Consider the following 20,808-nt stretch of genomic DNA (forward strand, 5'->3'; position numbering starts at 1 on the left):
ACACTAAGCATGAGAAATAGTGACAAGCGAACGTGCTGGTTTTATGAGGTGTTATCTGAGCATGCTCGAGTGCTCGAAAAATATGTCGAGTCCCCGCGGATGCATGTCTCGCGGCTGTTAGACAGCCACAACACGTTAAGGGATGGCCTGTTTGTTAGGTAATCCTTGCATGTGTTGCGTCTGTCAAACAGCCGCAAGGACTTACATATATTTTTCAAGCATGCTGAGGACACTCCATTAGCACCCGAGCATGCTCAGATAACACCTTGTCCCAGCACGTTCACTCATCACTAATGATAAGTGATCACAGTGGACTCCATGTAGCCATGTTATACCTTCACAGTGATGGAGCACTTTATTAGGGGATTGCTCTTCATTCTTGTGAAAACTGTTGCATGTAAGAGTCTTCCTTAGCCCTGATTATTTCCCTACAGATGTGGAGTACAGATGATGGCAGTGAGCGGGTCAGCGCCTGCCTTGTCCTCTGACTGTTCTGGTTAGGTCTTGTTCACACCGCCTTATTAATCAGACAAGTGCTATCTGCCGTGCAGATCTGAGTTTGTTTCTTATACCAATTCGGCATGCTGTGATTTGTCGCATGAATCGGACCAGACTCACCCATTCTAGTCTACGGGTGCGCGGAAATCATCGGACTGTACTGAGATTACATCTGAGTCGGACCGCAACATTTTTTTAAAAAACATTTGACGCAAAGATGTCAGCAAATATTACAAAACAAAAAATAAGAGAAGTGACTTCAATAAATCGCAAATCTTTAATTGGGCCTTAAAAATGTCTTCTATCTATTCAAATACTCAGTAATTGGATTTCAGCCACAAGGTGGCAGTATTGTCCACATACAGATACCCCAACTATATAAGGCTTTGTGGGAAGCCTATTAACCTGTTAGCACCAGGGATTTATTACATTGGGAGAATTTACAAGAAATTGATTGCACTAAATATATATATGTGTGTATATATATATATATATATATATATATATATATATATATATATCGCCTTCAGCTTTCGATCTTCTTCCCATATTTGCTTGCTCTGTATACAATCAGTATTGACTTTCCAGTTTTATATTATTAAAGCTTAGTGACTGTATATCAGATAGTTGTGCATGTTTGTGATATATTTTTGTTTTGTAACTCCTTCACAATTTCCAGTAGCTGTGCTCATCATCTAGCAGTTAACATTAGTGATCATGTCTGTTCTGTATACTTTAATGTACTATATCATGGTTCTGTATAGAACATCTTCTAACAAGTTCATCATTTTTCAGATCCTCCTATTTGGAATGAACATGTGGAGATTTTGCTCGTTTTGATCACTGGTGCTCTTCTCATTTATCGTCAATGTTTTATAAATTTGTCTCCTTGTACTATTAATTTCATAGATGTAAATGCCCTGTTGCCAAACCTGGTCCAGTTTGCGCACCGGATAAGTGATGTGATCATGCAAGGAGCCCAGACGAGGACGTCTGACAGTGAGTAAATGCCGACTTTCATCTGATGTACTCCACACATTTCTCCAAAAATCTAACATTGGTTCATATTTTAGATTAAAATTAAAACTGTGTGTCCAAGCCCGATTTTCTGAATCCTACACACACATGACAACCTCTGTAGCTGGGAAGATACTTTGCATTATCTACCTGATCCCTCTCCTCCGTTTACCATTATGGATTTTCGGACTAAGTTGCTGTTGCTTTTTTTTCCTTTTTCGGACTTTGGTAACCTTGTCTCATATGATTGTCTGTAACGAACGCCTTGTAATATTACTTCTACCTGGAGAAGTAAATGCAGCAGTAGATACCCCCATTGATACAGTCTGATGGAAGTGAGTCGCACCAGCCAGTATTCCCCCAGTGATTAGGAAAGTTTCGACACAAAAAGACAAACACTTTAAAAGAGACATGTCGGCGCTGAAATCCGTATCCGGAACGGCCCAGGTCCTACTTGGTTACCTTGCACAACAGAGAAAAACTGTTTTCTCTAAAACTTGCAGATCTTTAATGTTCCTATACAGATGAGGCGCTCTGAGCATTGGCCACATGGTACATAGCCCCCTTTTTTCCCATAGCCCCTTTATCCCATCCACAGCTCTTTTGAGCACCTATGGATTTCAGAGCTGGCCTTCTACCACTTCCACTTTGGACATTGCAGATTTCCAGCAGATAGACCACTGGCTCCAGCTTTTTCATTGTGAATTGTGAAATTGGCGGTTTATGTATAAAGAAACTGGCAGGCTGCGCCCCATGGGGGTCTACAGTGCCACAACCATATAATACCATTTTCTATGTCGGCTGTAGTATCTCTTTCATGCTCACTGCCTATATGTATATTGTAGATCTGGTGGATATTAATATCTTTATCATCATAACCATTAGATTATATCCCCAGTCGTTACAGAATATAGGCCCATGATTATTAAAATGATGATCCAGTTACTTATCCATAGGACAACTTGCTAACTGGAGGGTGTCCTACTGATGGGACCCACACTGATCGGCAGATCTAGGAGATTTTATCCCTCATGGGGAACTTTTATCCCTGTTACAAAATCGCACAACAAGTCGGATGTCCCACAACCATCCATTAATTCTCTATGGGGCTGGTGGAAAATGCAGCACTAGCAGCCCCATAGGCAATGAATGGAGTGACGGTCTGCTCCATCCTAACGGAGATTACAGTTGTCTGATCTGCAGATTGGTGCATGTCCCAGCAGTCCTATAAGTTCTCACCTATTGTTTTGAATACGTGAAAACTTGTTTTAACCAGACAGCCCCTTTAACTTCACACAGTCATTACCCCCCAGTATCCTTGTATTGTGTAATGTTCTTCTTCTCAGAGCTCTGTGATAGCTGTCGTACATGTGGCACCGAAGCTCTAAACTATCTGTCCATCCTGAAAAGCAAAGCCGCGCAGAGCGGAGCCGACTGCAGCCAGATCACGGCCGTACTAAGGCGCATCGCCGACATTGCTCAGGTAAACTAACGAGCCGATGCGTCTGGTCATCTACTAAGCGTCTGATCGTCTACTGAGCGTCAGCCGTCATATTTACAGTTTATAGGAAATAGTACGTTTCAGTAATATTTCCTATTAGAACGAAATACCCCAGCTGTTTATGTAACTGTACGTACAGCATTAATTATAGATCCGATCCCAGGGAGATACGAAAGATTGATTAAGCGTAATGTCTGCACAGTCGCTAGTCATCAGGTCTGATTACACACAGACCCTCTGGTGACGTGACCTACTTTGGTCAGAGTTTGTGTGCCAAGAACTCGAGGTCCCGGCTGCAATTATATTTTGTGTTAATAGTGACATTTCCATAATTTCTTGGCCCCGCTAGCCTTGTTGAGTGTATGGGAATAGGAACAATTTAGAATTTCAGTGCTAATCAGCAAATGTCAAGAGGATGCAGTGACGAAGAAGAAGAGATCTCCATATTCATGGCAAAGCGACGTAGTTATAGGGACCTCATTGACCTTTCTGTTAAAAGGGGTTCTCCAGGCAATTGATATTGATGTCTTATCATTAAAATAGGTCATTGATATCAGATCAACGGGGTCCGACACCTGGCACCTCCATTTATTAGATGCTCTCAGCTCCAGCAGAGGCCGGATGTAAGCATTGACTGGAGCAGCACGACGGCGGAGCTCCACTTAATATGTAGCAGCCGCTGCCGGGTTCAGTGGACTGATTTCAATGTTTACTGACTGTTAATGTAGCAGTAACATCTGATGGATGGGGGTACTGAATGTCAAACCCAACCAATCTGATATGGATGAACCATCTTAAGGATAGGTCATCAACAGCAGATGCCTTGAGAACCCCTGTAAAGCCGGCCTTACACAAGAGATGGCTGTCGGCAGATCGATGGTTTGGCCCATTGCTATCTCCGCCAGCTGTCTCATACACAGGGGCGCTCGTTTGGCCGAGCATTCCTGCCTTCTGTATAAGAGAGCCGCCGTCAGACATCTCGGCAGGTGGCTTATCCCAGAGAGAAAAAAAGGATCTGCAGTCTGAAATCGGACATGCTTCATCCTCAACTCCCCCGACAATCTGGTGAAGGACCCAATGCACATTAGATTGTCGTCCGAACTCATTGATACGGGCAGGTTTATCCGGCATTAGTCTGTTGTGTATGGGGGGCTTAAGACCAACAGACCTCAACCCTAGTCTGACCATTCCTGTTGAATTTTTTACATCAAGTTGTGCTCAACTTTGCCCCCATAGACTTCAGTGTAAATCACGTAGGTCTTGCGGCTCACATGTGACCTGTCTGCAATTTAGCTGTTGTTTTTACAGTCAAGCGCAACTTAAAAATAGTCGCATGACATCAGGTTGTAGACCAGTTGCCCAGATGTGTTTGGCAAACAACTTGCCTGAGAATTGCTGTCATCGTGCGGCCCTGGCCAAGAACTTCAGTTTAGAGCGAGATGCTCCGGTATATGGGGAGGGATTCTAATTTGTATGGAATATCGTGGTCAAGTAACGTTATCTAACTGTTGTTGTTCAGGAGCTGCGGCCCCCATCACTGGATATTAAAGAGGAGGAACTGGGAGACCTGGTGGAGAAGGAAATGGCAGCCACCGCCGCTGCCGTTGAAACAGCTGCTTCTAGAATTGAGGTAAGAAAGCAGAAGCTGCAAAGAATGAACACAGATGAGGAGATTTCTCATATGTGGAAATTTTGTCATTATTTGTGCAAAATTTATCAACGTGTCGCACTATGTTTCAATAATAATAATCATCGCCCGCTACTGTAGTGAGAATTGCATCCCTTTTTGCGGTCCTTCTAAAAAGTCATAAATCTGGCTCACAGCTATTAACATGGCTGGCCATGCCGACTTCACCGCATGTGTTGTGGCTGTCGAACAACCGCGAGACATGCAGCCACGGGGACGTGAACATATTATTCAAGAAGACACTCTGTTATCACCCGAGCATGCGGATAACACCTTATCCGAGCACAATCGCTAATCACTAGTGGGCGCATGTCATTGCCAGCTGCACCATCCATTTATTAAATATCATTTTCTATTACTATGGTTCTAACTACAGCTGTGTATTATGATATATAATATATATATATTTACACACCCATAGTTTATCATCAGTCTGGTTTGATTCTCCTTTTTGGCATTGTTGCATTACCACTGCATGTTTGTGTAATAAACAATAAATAACTTATTATCACCACTATCCGTAATCTCGTTTTTTCCTTTTTCCCTTTCTAATTGCAATATTTACCGAGGGTCACTTCTACACCAGGTCCAGGGCTTATGTGCACATAAAATATTTTTGTATTATTATACAGTGGGGCAAAAAAGTATTTATTCAGTCAGCAATAGTGCAAGTTCCACCACTTAAAAAGATGAGAGGCGTCTGTAATTTACATCATAGGTAGACCTCAACTATGGGAGACAAACTGTGAAAAAAAAATCCAGAAAATCACATTGTCTGTTTTTTTATCATTTTATTTGCATATTATGGTGGAAAATAAGTATTTGGTCAGAAACAAACAATCAAGATTTCTGGCTCTCACAGACCTGTAACTTCTTCTTTAAGAGTCTCCTCTTTCCTCCACTCATTACCTGTAGTAATGGCACCTGTTTAAACTTGTTATCAGTATAAAAAGACACCTGTGCACACCCTCAAACAGTCCGACTCCAAACTCCACTATGGTGAAGACCAAAGAGCTGTCAAAGGACACCAGAAACAAAATTGTAGCCCTGCACCAGACTGGGAAGACTGAATTTGCAATAGCCAACCAGCTTGGAGTGAAGAAATCAACAGTGGGAGCAATAATTAGAAAATGGAAGAGATACAAAACCACTGATAATCTCCCTCGATCTGGGGCTCCATGCAAAATCCCACCCCGTGGGGTCAGAATGATCACAAGAACGGTGAGCAAAAATCCCAGAACCACGCGGGGGGACCTAGTGAATGAACTGCAGAGAGCTGGGACCAATGTAACAAGGCCTACCATAAGTAACACACTACGCCACCATGGACTCTGATCCTGCAGTGCCAGACGTGTCCCACTGCTTAAGCCAGTACATGTCCGGGCCCGTCTGAAGTTTGCTAGAGAGCATTTGGATGATCCAGAGGAGTTTTGGGAGAATGTCCTATGGTCTGATGAAACCAAACTGGAACTGTTTGGTAGAAACACAACTTGTCGTGTTTGGAGGAAAAAGAATACTGAGTTGCATCCATCAAACACCATACCTAGTGTAAAGCATGGTGGTGGAAACATCATGCTTTGGGGCTGTTTCTCTGCAAAGGGGCCAGGACGACTGATCCGGGTATATGAAAGAATGAATGGGGCCATGTATCGTGAGATTTTGAGTGCAAACCTCCTTCCATCAGCAAGGGCATTGAAGATGAAACGTGGCTGGGTCTTTCAACATGACAATGATCCAAAGCACACCGCCAGGGCAACGAAGGAGTAGCTTCGTAAGAAGCATTTCAAGGTCCTGGAGTGGCCTAGCCAGTCTCCAGATCTCAACCCTATAGAAAACCTTTGGAGGGAGTTGAAAGTCCGTGTTGCCAAGCGAAAAGCCAAAAACATCACTGCTCTAGAGGAGATCTGCATGGAGGAATGGGCCAACATACCAACAACAGTGTGTGGCAACCTTGTGAAGACTTACAGAAAACGTTTGACCTCTGTCATTGCCCACAAAGGATATATTAGAAAGTATTGAGATGAAATTTTGTTTCTGACCAAATACTTATTTTCCACCATAATATGCAAATAAAATGTTAAAAAAACAGACAATGTGATTTTCTGGATTTTTTTTTCTCAGTTTGTCTCCCATAGTTGAGGTCTACCTATGATGTAAATTACAGACGCCTCTCATCTTTTTAAGTGGTGGAACTTGCACTATTGCTGACTGACTAAATACTTTTTTGCCCCACTGTATACTGTATATGCACCACACATATACAGTGGTATGTAAAAGTTTGGGCACCCCTGACCAAAAGTACTGTTATTGTGAACAGTTAAGCAAGTTGAAGATGAAGTGATCTCTAAAAAGGATAAAGATAAAGATGACACATTTCCTTTGTATTTTAGGAAAAAAACAACATATATGGTATATTGAAATTTTTTTTACACCTTAAAAATTATAAAAATGAAAATGGGCCCATGCAAATGTTTGGGCACCCTGCATGTTTAGTACCTGGTAACACCACCTTTTGCAAGTGTCACATCTTGTAAACGTTGTAGCCAAGAGTCTTTAAATTCTTCTTTGGGAGATTTTCATCCATTCTTCCGTGGGAAATTCTTCCAGTTCTGTGAGATTCCTGGGTCGTCTTGCATGCTCTGCTATTTTGAGGTACTTTGTAAAACCTTCAGCTTGCACCTTTTGAGGTAGTCTTTGGATTTTTTCACGTGTTTTGGATCATTATCCACTTGTAGAAGCCATCTTTTTTTTACAGATGATGTTATGCATGCATTTCATTGAATCCATTCTTCCCTCTACCCATGAAATGTTCCCTGTTTTATTGGCTACAACACAATCACAAAGCATGATTGACGCTTAATGGTTGGCGAGATTTTTTTTTCCTGAAATTCTGTGCCCTTTTTTCTGCAGACACCTTTGATCATTGTGGCCAAAGAGTTCTATTTAAACCTCATCAGTCCACAGGACTTGTTTACAAAATGTATCAGGCTGGTTTAGATGTTTTTTTTTCCATATTTCTAATGCTGAATTTTAGGCTTCTTTCAGACGTCCAAATAATTCCGGTACCGGAGAAATCGGTACCAGAATTATCTGTGTCCGTGTGCTCACGTAGCACATCAGTGTGGCACACGTGCGGCATCCGTGTGCCGCCCGTGTGCCGCCTGAGGACCACACGGACCGTGCAGGGGAGACAGCGCTACACTAAGCGCTGTCCCCCCTGTGCGGTGCTGAAGCTGCATTCATCTCTTCTCCCCCGCAGGAGAGAAGAGATGAAAGATCATTTTTTCTTTTTTTTTTTTTTGTTAAAAATAAAGTTTTCTGTACAGATGCTCTAACTGTTTGGGATGCAATGAAAGCGTACCTGAGAGGGCTACTATTTAGAGACATTAGTAGGTGTAAGCGGAAGACGAGGGAGGCAGAGAGAGCGGCGGTGGAGGAGTTGAAGGCTGCAGAGGATGAGATGGTAGTGTTGGGGACTTCCGAGGCAGGGAAAAGGTTGAGAACAGCGCAAACTCATATGGAGAAGATTCTGCTGGGAAAAGCTGAAAGGAAGCGGGAGTTTCAAAAGGTGACTTATTTTCAGGAGGGAGAAACAGTGGGCCACATGATATCGGTGGTAGCTTCTGCTCAGCGTAGTACCTCATATGTACATTCGTTGGTTTCGGATGGGGGGAGCAGGATATCTGAAACACCTGAAATTATAAAGGTCTTTGCGGACTTTTACTTATATTCCTCCAGGGTCAATGAGTCAGTCGGAGATACGGAGACTTTCCTGGAGAGTCTGGGTCTCCCGAAATTGAGTGAGGAGGATAGGGTGAGCCTCGATGCCCCTATCACTGAGGAGGAACTGAGTCGGGCGCTGAAGTCTATGGCCAATGGGAAGGCACCTGGAGTCGATGGGTTACCAGCCGAAATCTATAAAAGCTTGGGGGAGGTGTTGATTCCCAGATTAAAGCTTGTACTGGAGGAGGCTGGATGCCAGGGGTATCTCCCAGCATCTATGAGGGAAGCCATTATAGTGGTTATTCCGAAGGAGGATAAGGATCTGGGGAAACCTGAGTCATATCGCCCAATCTCTCTGTTAACCATCGATGTCAAGCTCTTGGCTAGGGTGTTAGCTTCCCGTTTGTCCAGTGTCATTACTAACCTTGTACATCCGGATCAGTCCGGCTTTATGCCTGACAGGTCTACAGCGGTCAATCTGCGGAGGCTGTATATGAATCTGCAGCTGAAGTCTGACAACTGTGGCCGAAGGGTTATTGCGTCCTTGGATGCCCATAAGGCGTTTGATAGTGTGGAGTGGGGATATCTCTGGCGGGTGCCGAAGTGTATGGGTATTGGACCGCAATTTGTGTCGTGGATTCAATTGCTATATTCATTACCGACAGCTAGAATCAGAGTGAATGGGGAACTTTCTCAGCCTATAAAGTTGGCCAGAGGTACGAGGCAGGGATGCCCACTGTCGCCCCTTCTGTTTGCCCTAGCTGTGGAGCCACTGGCCGCCAAGATCCGACAGTCGGATGAGGTCCCTGGGTTCAGATATGGGAGTGTTGAGGAGAAGATTGCGCTATATGCGGACGACATTTTATTGTTTCTGGCAGACCCGGATGACGCCTTGAAAGGGGCCATCGAGATCATTGGAAAATTTGGAGCCTTGTCGGGACTGAGGATAAACTGGGATAAATCGGTCCTCTTTGATGTGGATGGGGTGGAGGAGAGTGGGAGTGAGCCATTGGGAGAGGGGCGGCTTAAGGTGGCATCCCTCTTTAAATACCTGGGAATATGGATCTCGATGCCAGTTACGGAGTTTTTGTGTAGGAATTTGACTCCTCTCATGGGTGTGCTTAAGGCAAAAGTAGATGCGTGGAACAAATTACACCTATCGGTGGTGGGTAGGGTTAATCTTATTAAAATGGTTCTGATGCCCAAAATACTCTACGTCCTCCATAACGCGCCAGTTTGGATTCCACGTGGGAAATTCCGGCAGATTAATGCTCTTTTTAGAAGCTTGATATGGGGGAGGCGGTACCCACGTATTCGCCTGGAGACGCTTCAGCGACCCAAGGAAGATGGGGGTTTGGCTTTGCCTAACCCTGAGTTATATTTTCTTGCAGCCCAAAGTAAGCATTTGAAGGGCTGGGCGCGGGAGGCGTCCTCCAGTGCGGTACAACACTTGATGGAGGGGGTGACAAACCGACGACCGGTGGTGCAGTGTCTGGAAGATGGCTCCTTGGGCGTATTGGGGAAAATGTATCCAACTATGTTTTTGATACGTAAACTATGGACCAGACTGCGACAGATTCGGGGGGTTACGGGACTGACTAAATTTACACCGATATGGCTTAATAATAATTTGGTAGAGTTTGCGGCTCTGGGAGTGCTGACAGAGTGGCAGGCTAAAGGAATCCATTTTGTTGCTCAGATAATTCAACAACGAGTGTTAAAGTCCTTTTCGCAGCTGCAGGGGGAGTTTGGACTGAGACCGACTGGGAAGTATCAATATGCCCAGATGAAGCATGCTTTTAGAGCTCAAAACAAGGGCGATGGTATTGAGATCCAAGAGGACATAGTTCTGGAATACGTATGTGGGGAAGGATCCACAAGGGGAGTCATTACCACCCTTTATAAGGACCTTCTACATGCATATTTGCTGGATTTCCCTCTAAAAGCGAGAGCTAAGTGGGAAAGAGATTTAGGCCCAATGGAGAATGAAACCTGGGAGTCGGTGTTGGAGTGGGTTCCACGAGTGTCACTAAGTGAGCCGTATAGACTATCGCAGCTGTACATCTTGCACAGAGTCTATAAATCACCGGAAGTGTTGTGCAGAGCGGGGTTGCGTGCTGACTCTGAATGCCCGAGATGTAGGACTGAGAATGCAGGAATATACAACATGATGTGGACATGTCCAAGACTGGTTGCTTTTTGGCTGGTGGTACTGAGCCGTGTGGAAAGGGCGTATAAATGCAGAGTGCCGAGAGATCCGATGGTGTGCCTACTGGGATATGTGGAGGAAATTAGAGTGGATAACACCTGGAAGATAGCAATAGCTAGGCTATTATATATGGCTAGGAAGGTGATAGCAAGGAATTGGATTAAGGAGGAGCCGCCTACAAGGGGTGAATTCCTGAAATATGTTAAACATGGTCTCAATCTGGAAAAGAGGGTCTACAAAAGACGTGGGAAAACAGAAATGTTTGACAAAATGTGGTCTCCGTGGCTCGAGCTGGGATGAGTAGGTATGGGAAATGGGAGGATGAGGGCCTTTGAAGGGAGGAGATTGCTAGAGGAATAAGCGGTCATAAGTGAGTCAAGCGGCTCAAAGGGCCATCAATACTGGTAATAAAATATAATTGGGAAGGAGCTGTCATGGAAGGGGGAGGTTTGGGGTTAGTTGGGATTGTTGGGGGTTTGGAAAATGAAGAAACTTTGTAATATATTGGAAAATGCATAAAATGTAATGTTCATGTTTATTCTCAATAAAAATCTATTTAAATCAAAAAAAAAAAAAATAAAGTTTTCTTGTGACTCCCCCCTCCCATCCCCCGTGTGCCGCCCAGCCCCTTGCATAGAAATACTCACCTAGCTCCCGCGATGTCTCCTCTCTCCTCTCAGCGCTGGCAGCTTCTCCTGTGTGAATGGTCACGTGGGACCGCTAATTACAGTGAGGAATATGCACATATTCCCCCACTGTAATGAGCGGGACCACGTGACCGCTCACACAGCACAGGCTGCAGCCGCTGAGGAGACATCACTGGAGCTGGGTGAGTATTTCCTGGCCAGCCGGGGGCGCACAGGGGATGGGAGGCGGGAGGGGCGCATAAAATTTATTTTTAAGGTGAAAGAAAAAAAAAAAGATGATTCATTCCTTCTTTCCAGCAAATGCTGCTGGGAAGAAGGGATGAATTCTGGATTCAGCACCGCACATGGGGGGGACAGCGCTTAACTGTAGCGCTGTGTCTCCTGCGGGCGGTACGTGCACACGGAGGAGAGTGCACACTGTTCTCCGTGTGCACGTGTGCGGCACGTATTGCGGTACGTGCTACCGGCAAAAAACGGACATGTCTCCGTGTTTTCAACACGGACACACGGTCCGTGAAAACACGGAGACATGCGCATAGACCCATTCTTTTGAATGGGTCTACGTGTGTCAGTGTCTCCGGTACGTGAGAAAACTGTCACTACACGTACCGGAGACTCTGACGTCTGAAAGAGGCCTTATGGTGAGGACGCAGGAGGTTTTCTTCTGATGACTTTTCCTTGAAGACCATATTTGTGCAGGTGTCTCTAAACAGTAGAACAATGTACCACAACGCCAGAGTCAGCTAAATGTTTCTGAACTTCTTTTGCAGTCAAGCAGGGGGTCTGATTTGTCTCCCTAGCAATACTACAAACAGCTCTCACTGAAATTTTGCTTGGTCTTCCATACCTTATCTTGACCTCCACTGTTCCTGGTAACTTCCATTTCTTAATTATATTTTGAACTGAGGAAAGGGTAAATTGAAATTATTTTTCTATCTTCTTATAGCCTTCTCCTGCTTTGTGGATTTCTACCATTTTCATTTTCAGAGTGCTAGGCAGCTGATTAGATGAACCTATGGCTGCTGTTTTTTTGTCACAAGGTTAGAGGAGGCTGGGTTTTTATGAAGCTGAGAAATTTGCATCACGTGGCCTTCCCTAACGATTATAGTGAACAAACCATCACTCTAAAAGGCTAATCAAGGATCTGAAACCTGAGCACACAAATCTCAAGGGTGCCCAAACTTTTACATCAGCCCATTTTCCTTTTCGTCATTTCTAAAACGTAATAGATGACAATAGATTTTTTTGCCTAAAATACAAAGAAAATGTGTCAACTTTAACTTTAGGCCTTTTAGAGATCATTTCATCTTCAATTTGCTTAACTGTGCACAGTAACAGTAATTTTGACCAGGGGTGCCCAACCTTTTACCCTCTTTTATTAATGGACATTACACATTTTTCTGGTTGCAGTGAAACATTTCTGTAGCTGTTGGAGAGGACAGGAAGCTTCTGACAATGATGCTTCTTAGATTTGGGAGGTCAGGAAGATTTTAATTGAGCATCTTTTTTTAACATAGGTTATAATTCCTGCGCGGCTCCCTCGGGGCCTTTATGTCACTGCTGATTCATACCATGAGATGTTATACAGGAGGTTTACCCGTCGTCCTATGGAAAATTATAGTTATCATGACTTGTACAATGGCAGAAAAAGTTCCGCTACACCTGAAATTTAGCTAATATTGACATCTCAAGCAGGTAATCTTTCAGAAAGATCAGATTGTGGTGATCTCATAAACCTTTTTTTTTTTCCAGGAAATGCTAAAAAAATCTCGCACAGACGATACTGGACTAAAATTACAAGTGAATGAACAGTAAGTGAATCAGTAATGTGCGCACTGCTCCAGCATTCCTGGCAAAGACAATGAGGCAGAGTTACTACAACCGACCATACACATTAGATGGCTGTACAAAGGTTTGGCCAATCCTTTGACGGCAGCCATCTTGGCCGGCATTCCCATTCACTGACGCACTCATTTGGTGATGGAGCGCTTCAGTTGTCTATGAAAGAACCGTTGCCAGACATTTCTGTCGACTTCTGATCCCAGGGAAAAGAAAGCGATCTGCAGTCAGCAATTAAACACCCTTGAAGGACATTTACCCTGACAATCAGTCATCCGAGGCCTCCATACACATTAGTCGGCCGAATCCAGTGATATCAGCAGGTTCAGGAGACATTAGTCTAAAGTGTATAGAGGCCTTAATACCAAGCAATTGTTAGACAATGAAGCCAGCCTCAAAACACACAGCAGTCGGATTGCAGGATTTGCACACAAATAAAACGGCCATAAAATATGTTTCACCTTTATGAGACAACTCTAAAATTCCATTTACAAGTAAACTGCAATTAACAGTCAGTGGCCGATTATAAGCTCAGGGGAAATGCCACGTATCATATTAAATACAAGTTGGAGGCCACCAGTCACTTATAGGTACCAACAATTGTTTGCAAACCATTGACTAGTACCTGCACACCATACTATAATGCCATAACGCGGACATTAGGGTGAAAGTGGCCAACCAGTTGGTGAAAAGCGGCCAACCAGTTGGTGAAAAGCTGCCAACCAGTTGGTGAAAAGCTGCTTATAAACATACATGTAAAGATGCAAGAGATCATCTATGAAGTTGCACATGTCAGTTCGAAATAAAAAATTGTGAAGAACGTTCATCAGAAATGCTACACACCTGACCCTTCTCTCTCCAGCATCATTTGCCAGAGGTCCCCATACACATTAGATCAGCGGAATCAGCTGACATTAGTCTAATGTGTATGGGGGGCTTTAGACTTGACGATCTTCATATGCATCAAATTTATCATATTGGCTCATGCAGAATAATAGATTTTGCGCAGTCTTAGACACTTTTCTCTAGATTTACACCACCTCTTGGTCGTCGTGTATGAACCTCAATTTTGTGGCTGGTACCAATCATTCACCCATGTAAATGTGTCATTGATCAGCCGGTGAACTAGCAAAATACTTGTTCATCATCTGTTCATCATCTAATTTATGCTGGCCTAAAATCATCATTGTCATTGGCCCATCTTCCCTTGTAAACTAGAGAAGTGCTGTTGAGAAGATGCAATATTGGGACCGAATAATTGTGTTAATGATTATTCAATCCCCATATTGTCATTGCCTTTGCATGTAAAGAGCCCGCACTGATGGATAATAGTTTTTTTTTTTAATGTTTTCTTTAAGTGTAAGCCTAGCTTAAGGGCACGTTCAGACGTCCATGAAAACAGGGCCGTGATCAGACTGCAATGCACAGAATGGCCGACTCAAGCGTGACAGTTTTTTAGAAGCTTTTATGAAGCTGTCACAGAGACCCGTGATTAGTCCGTACATTACGGACTGATCTCTGGCCGATTTGCACGGGTTTCTGAATGTATCCTTAATCGGCAATTGCTCAGCAGCCACAAAAGGGACTTGTTAAAATGCAGGAAAAGAGTGCAATACAGACGTGGTGGTTCAGGGAGGCTATGGCAGCTGACAGAATCCTTTTAAAGGGAATATGTCATCTGAGGAAGACCTATTTTAAATCAAATTTTAATTACAAATAAGCAAAGAGATGTGCCCTGCCCTGGCCAGGGGTCCATTTTATACTCCATGACAATTGGATGCCAGACCAAGGTAATGCAAATCTTTTTGCTTATCTTTATTTTTTTATCACTATATTAAAAAAAATTTCAATTTTCCCATTGGCCATTAGGTCCAATTTCAGACTTTACGCTTCCTGGTTTTCACAAGGGCCACAATAGTCTAACTCAGACCCTATTTGTTTGTATAGAAGCGTTATCTGAGGAGCATGGTCTATCTGGGCAAACCTATTCTGAATTGTGGATCATGTACTGTATATAGACATGTTAACATTCTTTGTAATGCTGTCTGTGATGATAATGAGGAGGATGCTGAAAAGTCATCTGTAGAATGCAGGAAATATAGCTCTAATAAAAGGTCAGGGGCTAGGAGGAAAATTGAAAGAATTTTGATTATTTGTATTTAGATGATCTACTCCATTTATTTTGCTTTGCTTATCTGTGTTTGTGTTTTGCAGGATTTTAGGATCATGCACGGATCTCATGCAGGCAATTCAAGCTTTGATACTGGCCTCAAAGGACCTGCAGAAGGAAATTGTGGAGAGTGGCAGAGTCAGTAAATCTATTTCTTCTGTATGGTTAAATTTCAATAACTGAGCATAGTCTGGTGCTGGTAAAAATGCCAGGTCAGGTTTGGCATTGTTTTCCACCTCTTGTTAAAAAGTGGGTACATCATCAGAAATACCATATTTTTTGGACCATAAGACACGCCTAGGTTTTAGAGGAGGAAATTAGAAAACAAATTAAAGCAAAAAATGTGATCAATTCTTTACTAACATCTCCTATCCTGGTATATATGGCCTCCTCATCCCTATCCTGGTATACATGGCCACCTCATCCCTATCCTGGTATACATGGCCACCTCATCCCTATCCTGGTATGCATGGCCTCCTCATCCCTATCCTGGTATACATGACCTCCTCATCCCTATCCTGGTATACATGACCTCGTCATCCCTATCCTGGTGTGCATGGCCTCCTCATCCCTATCCTGGTATACATGGCCACCTCATCCTTATCCTGGTATACATGGCCACCTCATCCCTATCCTGGTATGCATGGCCTCCTCATCCCTATCCTGGTATACATGACCTCCTCATCCCTATCCTGGTATACATGACCTCGTCATCCCTATCCTGGTATGCATGGCCTCCTCATCTCCATCCTGGTATACATGGCCCCCTCATCCCTATCCTGGTATGCATAGCCTCCTCATCCCTATCCTGGTATGCATAGCCTCCTCATCCCTATCCTGGTATGCATGGCACCCTCATCCCTATCCTGGTATGCATAGCCTCCTCATCCCTATCCTGGTATGCATAGCCTCCTCATCCCTATCCTGGTATACATGGCACCCTCATCCCTATCCTGGTATGCATGGCCCCCTCATCCCTATCCTGGTATACATGGCCCCCTCATCCCTATCCTGGTATGCATGGCCTCCTCATCCCTATCCTGGTGTGCATGACCTCCTCATCCCTATCCTGGTGTGCATGACCTCATCCCTATCCTGGTATACATGGCCCCCTCATCCCTATCCTGGTATGCATGGCCCCCTCATCCCTATCCTGGTATGCATGGCCCCCTCATCCCTATCCTGGTATACATGGCCCCCTCATCCCTATCCTGGTATGCATGGCCCCCTCATCCCTATCCTGGTATGCATGGCCACCTCATCCCTATCCTGGTGTGCATGACCTCCTCATCCCTATCCTGGTGTGCATGACCTCCTCATCCCTATCCTGGTGTGCATGACCTCCTCATCCCTATCCTGGTGTGCATGACCTCCTCATCCCTATCCTGGTATGCATGGCCTCCTCATCCCTATCCTGGTATGCATGGCCTCCTCATCCCTATCCTGGTGTGCATGACCTCCTCATCCCTATCCTGGTGTGCATGATCTCCTCATCCCTATCCTGGTGTGCATGATCTCCTCATCCATATCCTGGTGTGCATGGCCTCCTCATCCCTATCCTGGTGTGCATGGCCTCCTCATCCCTATCCTGGTGTGCATGGCTTCCTCATCCCTATCCTGGTATGCATGGCCTCCTCATCCCTATCCTGGTATGCATGGCCTCATCATCCCTATCCTGATATATATGGTCCCCTCATCCCCATTCTGATACACCTGGCACCTCACCCTATCCTGGTATACATGGCCTCCTCATCACTATCCTGGTGTGCATGGCTGTTATGATCTGGTGACCTTGGAGCAGCATGAAAACTTTCACTGGAGTAGGTGGTAACTATACTGACCGCAGCTAGAAGTAGCCGTGGGGTGTGCCTAACAAAACCTAGACACCTCGACACAGCCGGAGAACTAAATATCCCTAAAGATGGAAATAGGAATACTATCTTGCCTCAGAGCAGAACCCCCAAAGGATAGGCAGCCCCCCACAAATAATGACTGCGAGTAGTAGAGGAAAAGACAAACTCAGGCAGAAAACAGGATTTAGCAAAAGAGGCCACTTCTAGCTAAATAGGAAAGGATAGGACAGGACACTAAGCGGTCAGCATTAAAATCCTTCCAAAATATCCACAGCAGAAAATACAAAAATAAACTCCACCACCTAACTAAAGATGGGGAGCGTATATCTGCAACTCCAGAGAATCCAACCAGACTGAGAAAACACTGACACGGTCTAAGCTGGACAATAGAAAAACAAACGATCAGCACTGAAAATAAGCACACTGAATGTGTGCCACAGGAAAAGAAACAGACACTTATCTTTGCTGAACTGGCAGCTAGGCAGGAGAGGCCAGGAGAGAACCAACACTTCCCAAGAAACATTGACAACTGGCCAGGAGTAAGGAGTCCAGCAAACCTAAATACCCCAGTCTGAATTGCAATCAGCAGATACACCTGTGCAAGACTGCGGCCCAGGGACAACTGCATTACCACCTACAACCACCGGAGGGAGCCCAAAAGCAGAATTCACAACACATGGCCTCCTCATCCCTATCCTAATGTGCATGGCCCCCTCATCCCTATCCTGGTATATATGGTCCCCTCATCCCCATTCTGATACACCTGGCCCCTCACCCTATCCTGGTATGCATGGCCTCCTCATCCCCATCCTGGTATACATGGCCTCCTCATCCCCATCCTGGTATACATGGCTCCTCATCCCTATCCTGGTATGATTGGCCCCATCCTTATCCTGGTATGCAGGGCCCCCAGCAGAAAAACTTTAAAAAAAAACCAAGCCTTTAACCCCTTAATGACCGCCAATACGTCTTTTAACTGACCTGAGATATAAGAGAATAGCCTCTCCATACAGGTAACAATCCAGCAGCTGTCGGCTATACACTATAGCTGACAACTTTCTGCATAAGCCACGATCAGCGATGGCACCGTCCAAATCTATTTAACCCCTTAGATGCTGCTGTCAATAGTGACTACATCATTATAAATGGCTAACAGAGTGTGGGGGCTTCTTATTTATCCCAATTGGTGCCCTCAGATCATGATTGTGTGGTCCTGATATCTGCCATGGCAGTTCATGACCAAATAGCGGCCTAAAGGTACCGTCACATTTAGCGACGCTGCAGCGATCTAGACAACGATGCCGATCGCTGCAGCGTCGCTGTGTGGTTGCTGGAGAGCTGTCACACAGACAGCTCTCCAGCGACCAACGATGCCGAAGTCCCCGGGTAACCAGGGTAAACATCGGGTTACTAAGCGCAGGGCCGCACTTAGTAACCCGATGTTTACCCTGGTTACCAGTGTAAATGTAAAAAAAAACAAACACTACATACTTACATTCCGGTGTCTGTCCCCCGGCGTTCTGCTTCCCTGCACTGTGTGAGCACCAGCCGTAAAGCACAGCGGTGACGTCGCCGCTGTGCTTTACGGCCGGCCGGCGCTCACAGTGCAGGGAAGCAGAACGCCGGGGGACGCGACAGACACCGGAATGTAAGTATGTAGTGTTTGTTTTTTTTTACATTTACACTGGTAACCAGGGTAAACATCGGGTTACTAAGCGCGGCCCTGCGCTTAGTAACTCGATGTTTACCCTGGTTACCAGTGAAGACATCGCTGAATCGGCGTCACACATGCCGATTCAGCGATGTCTGCGGAAGATCCAGCGACGAAATAAAGTTCTGGCCTTTCTGCTCCGACCAATGATGTCACAGCAGGATCCAGATCGCTGCGTGTCAAACACAACGATATCGCTATCCAGGACGCTGCAACGTCACGGATCGCTAGCGATATTGTTGTTAAGTTGGTCAGTGTGAAGGTACCTTTACAGTCTGACGGCTGTAGTAATCTGTTCAGAAGTTAGAGACATTTAGGTGGTAAAAATACACATTTTCATTTCTGTCATACCACTTTGCATTAATTCCTGAAAATCACCTGAAGGGTTAATAATCTACCTGACAGCAGTTTTCAATATGTCAGGGGGTGCTGTTTTTAAAATGGTATCATGTTTGGGGGTTTCCCAATATATGGGACCCCTAAAGGCACTTCAAACCTGGCTAGGTCACTAAACCTCCTAAAATGCTGGCAAAATAAAATAACATTTTACAAATGATGCTGATGTAAAGCCGACATGTGGGAAATGTTATTTATTAATGTTTTGCTGTGGTATGACCATCTGGATTAAAGGGATAATCATTCAAAGTTTGAAAATTGCGAATTTTTTTTTTATATTTTTCTCAAATTTTGGATATTTTTTATAAATAAACATATAAGACATATCAACCTAAATTTACCATTATTGTAAAGTATAATGTGTCACGAAAAAACAGTCTCAAAATCACTGGGATTTGTTGAAGCGTTCCAGAGTTATTACCACATAAAGTGACACTGGTCAGATTTAAAAAATTTGGCTCCATCACTAAGGGGTTAAACTTACCTTTGTGCGAACACTCACAGCGTCCTGTTCCGATGCAAGCAGCTGATTTATGCTTGTAAGCAGCACGTGACAGGGACGTCATGCGCTGCTTACAAGCTGAGGACAGATGCCGGAATACTCACTGCTCTCCACACTGGAACTATGTGCATGGAGAGCAATCAATATTCATTGCTATTTAATAGCGGGTACAGTGTTAGCCACAGGCTTCCTGCAGCTGCCAGGCATTAACATGTGCCCGCTGCTAAAGGGAATGAATATTCACTGCATTGCACGCCTATGAGAGTGGAGAGCAAAGCTTACATACTTATTTATGTGTTTATTGATGGGACTTACAGTTCCTATGTAATTGAGATCCTGAACATTGCAGCATCTATCAGCGCCTTTCAGAGTGGTGTTTCCTTCTGGAACTGCATCCACATTTTCTTTCTGACTTCTGGATTGTTGTCCAGTAGACATCTTGCATAGATATTTCTGCAGTTTGTATGTCTGCGGATCACCAGCCTGGCCTGAAGTCAAAAAAGTTCTGTATACAAGTAGAAGACTCTTCAAGTTTTGTTGGACGTGCCAGAAGAGCGTACATATTATTTCTTTTTAACATTTTTTGAAAGCCTGAAGCGTTTAAAGGGACTCTGTCAGCAGATATTTGCTATGTAATCCTAAAGCAGCATGATGTAGGACCCATAGCTTGATTCCAGCAATGTGTTACTTACTGGGCTGCATGGTGTACTTTTGATAGAATCCCTTTTTTCTGTTGTAGATGTAGCAGAGCTCAGAATACTGGGCTCTGTATAACACTGTCCACATCCCTGATTGGCAGCTTCCTGTGTATACGGTGCATTGTCAGCTTGCTGCCAGTCGGTGGGGTTACACTAATTAGCTGGACTGCCTGGCACGTGAGATGTAGTCTTCAAGTGATGATCTCCTGGTAATAAAACCCTGTTTGTATTGAAACTGCAATACGCAGACTAATAAGTGACTATAATATAATAACTAATAAATTCAATATTTGCCTGCGATCGTAATCTGAAGCAAATTTTTCCAAATTCGCTGAACTCTACTATCAGATTAAATAG

General features: G+C 44.3%; 1 protein-coding gene across 1 annotated transcript in view; it reads left to right on the forward strand.

The window, feature by feature from the left end:
* HIP1 (huntingtin interacting protein 1) overlaps window positions 1-20,808 on the forward strand; it is a 174,755-nt gene that overhangs the window by 141,305 nt on the left and 12,642 nt on the right. The window contains exons 20-24 of the mRNA XM_069761248.1: window positions 1,408-1,497; window positions 2,862-2,998; window positions 4,536-4,646; window positions 13,035-13,093; window positions 15,336-15,429. Of these exons, the coding sequence (XP_069617349.1) occupies window positions 1,408-1,497; window positions 2,862-2,998; window positions 4,536-4,646; window positions 13,035-13,093; window positions 15,336-15,429 (491 nt within the window). The remainder of the gene's footprint in view (window positions 1-1,407; window positions 1,498-2,861; window positions 2,999-4,535; window positions 4,647-13,034; window positions 13,094-15,335; window positions 15,430-20,808) is intronic.

The sequence above is a fragment of the Ranitomeya imitator genome, chromosome 3 (genome assembly GCF_032444005.1).
Source record: "Ranitomeya imitator isolate aRanImi1 chromosome 3, aRanImi1.pri, whole genome shotgun sequence".
Taxonomy (NCBI): Eukaryota; Metazoa; Chordata; class Amphibia; order Anura; family Dendrobatidae; genus Ranitomeya; species Ranitomeya imitator.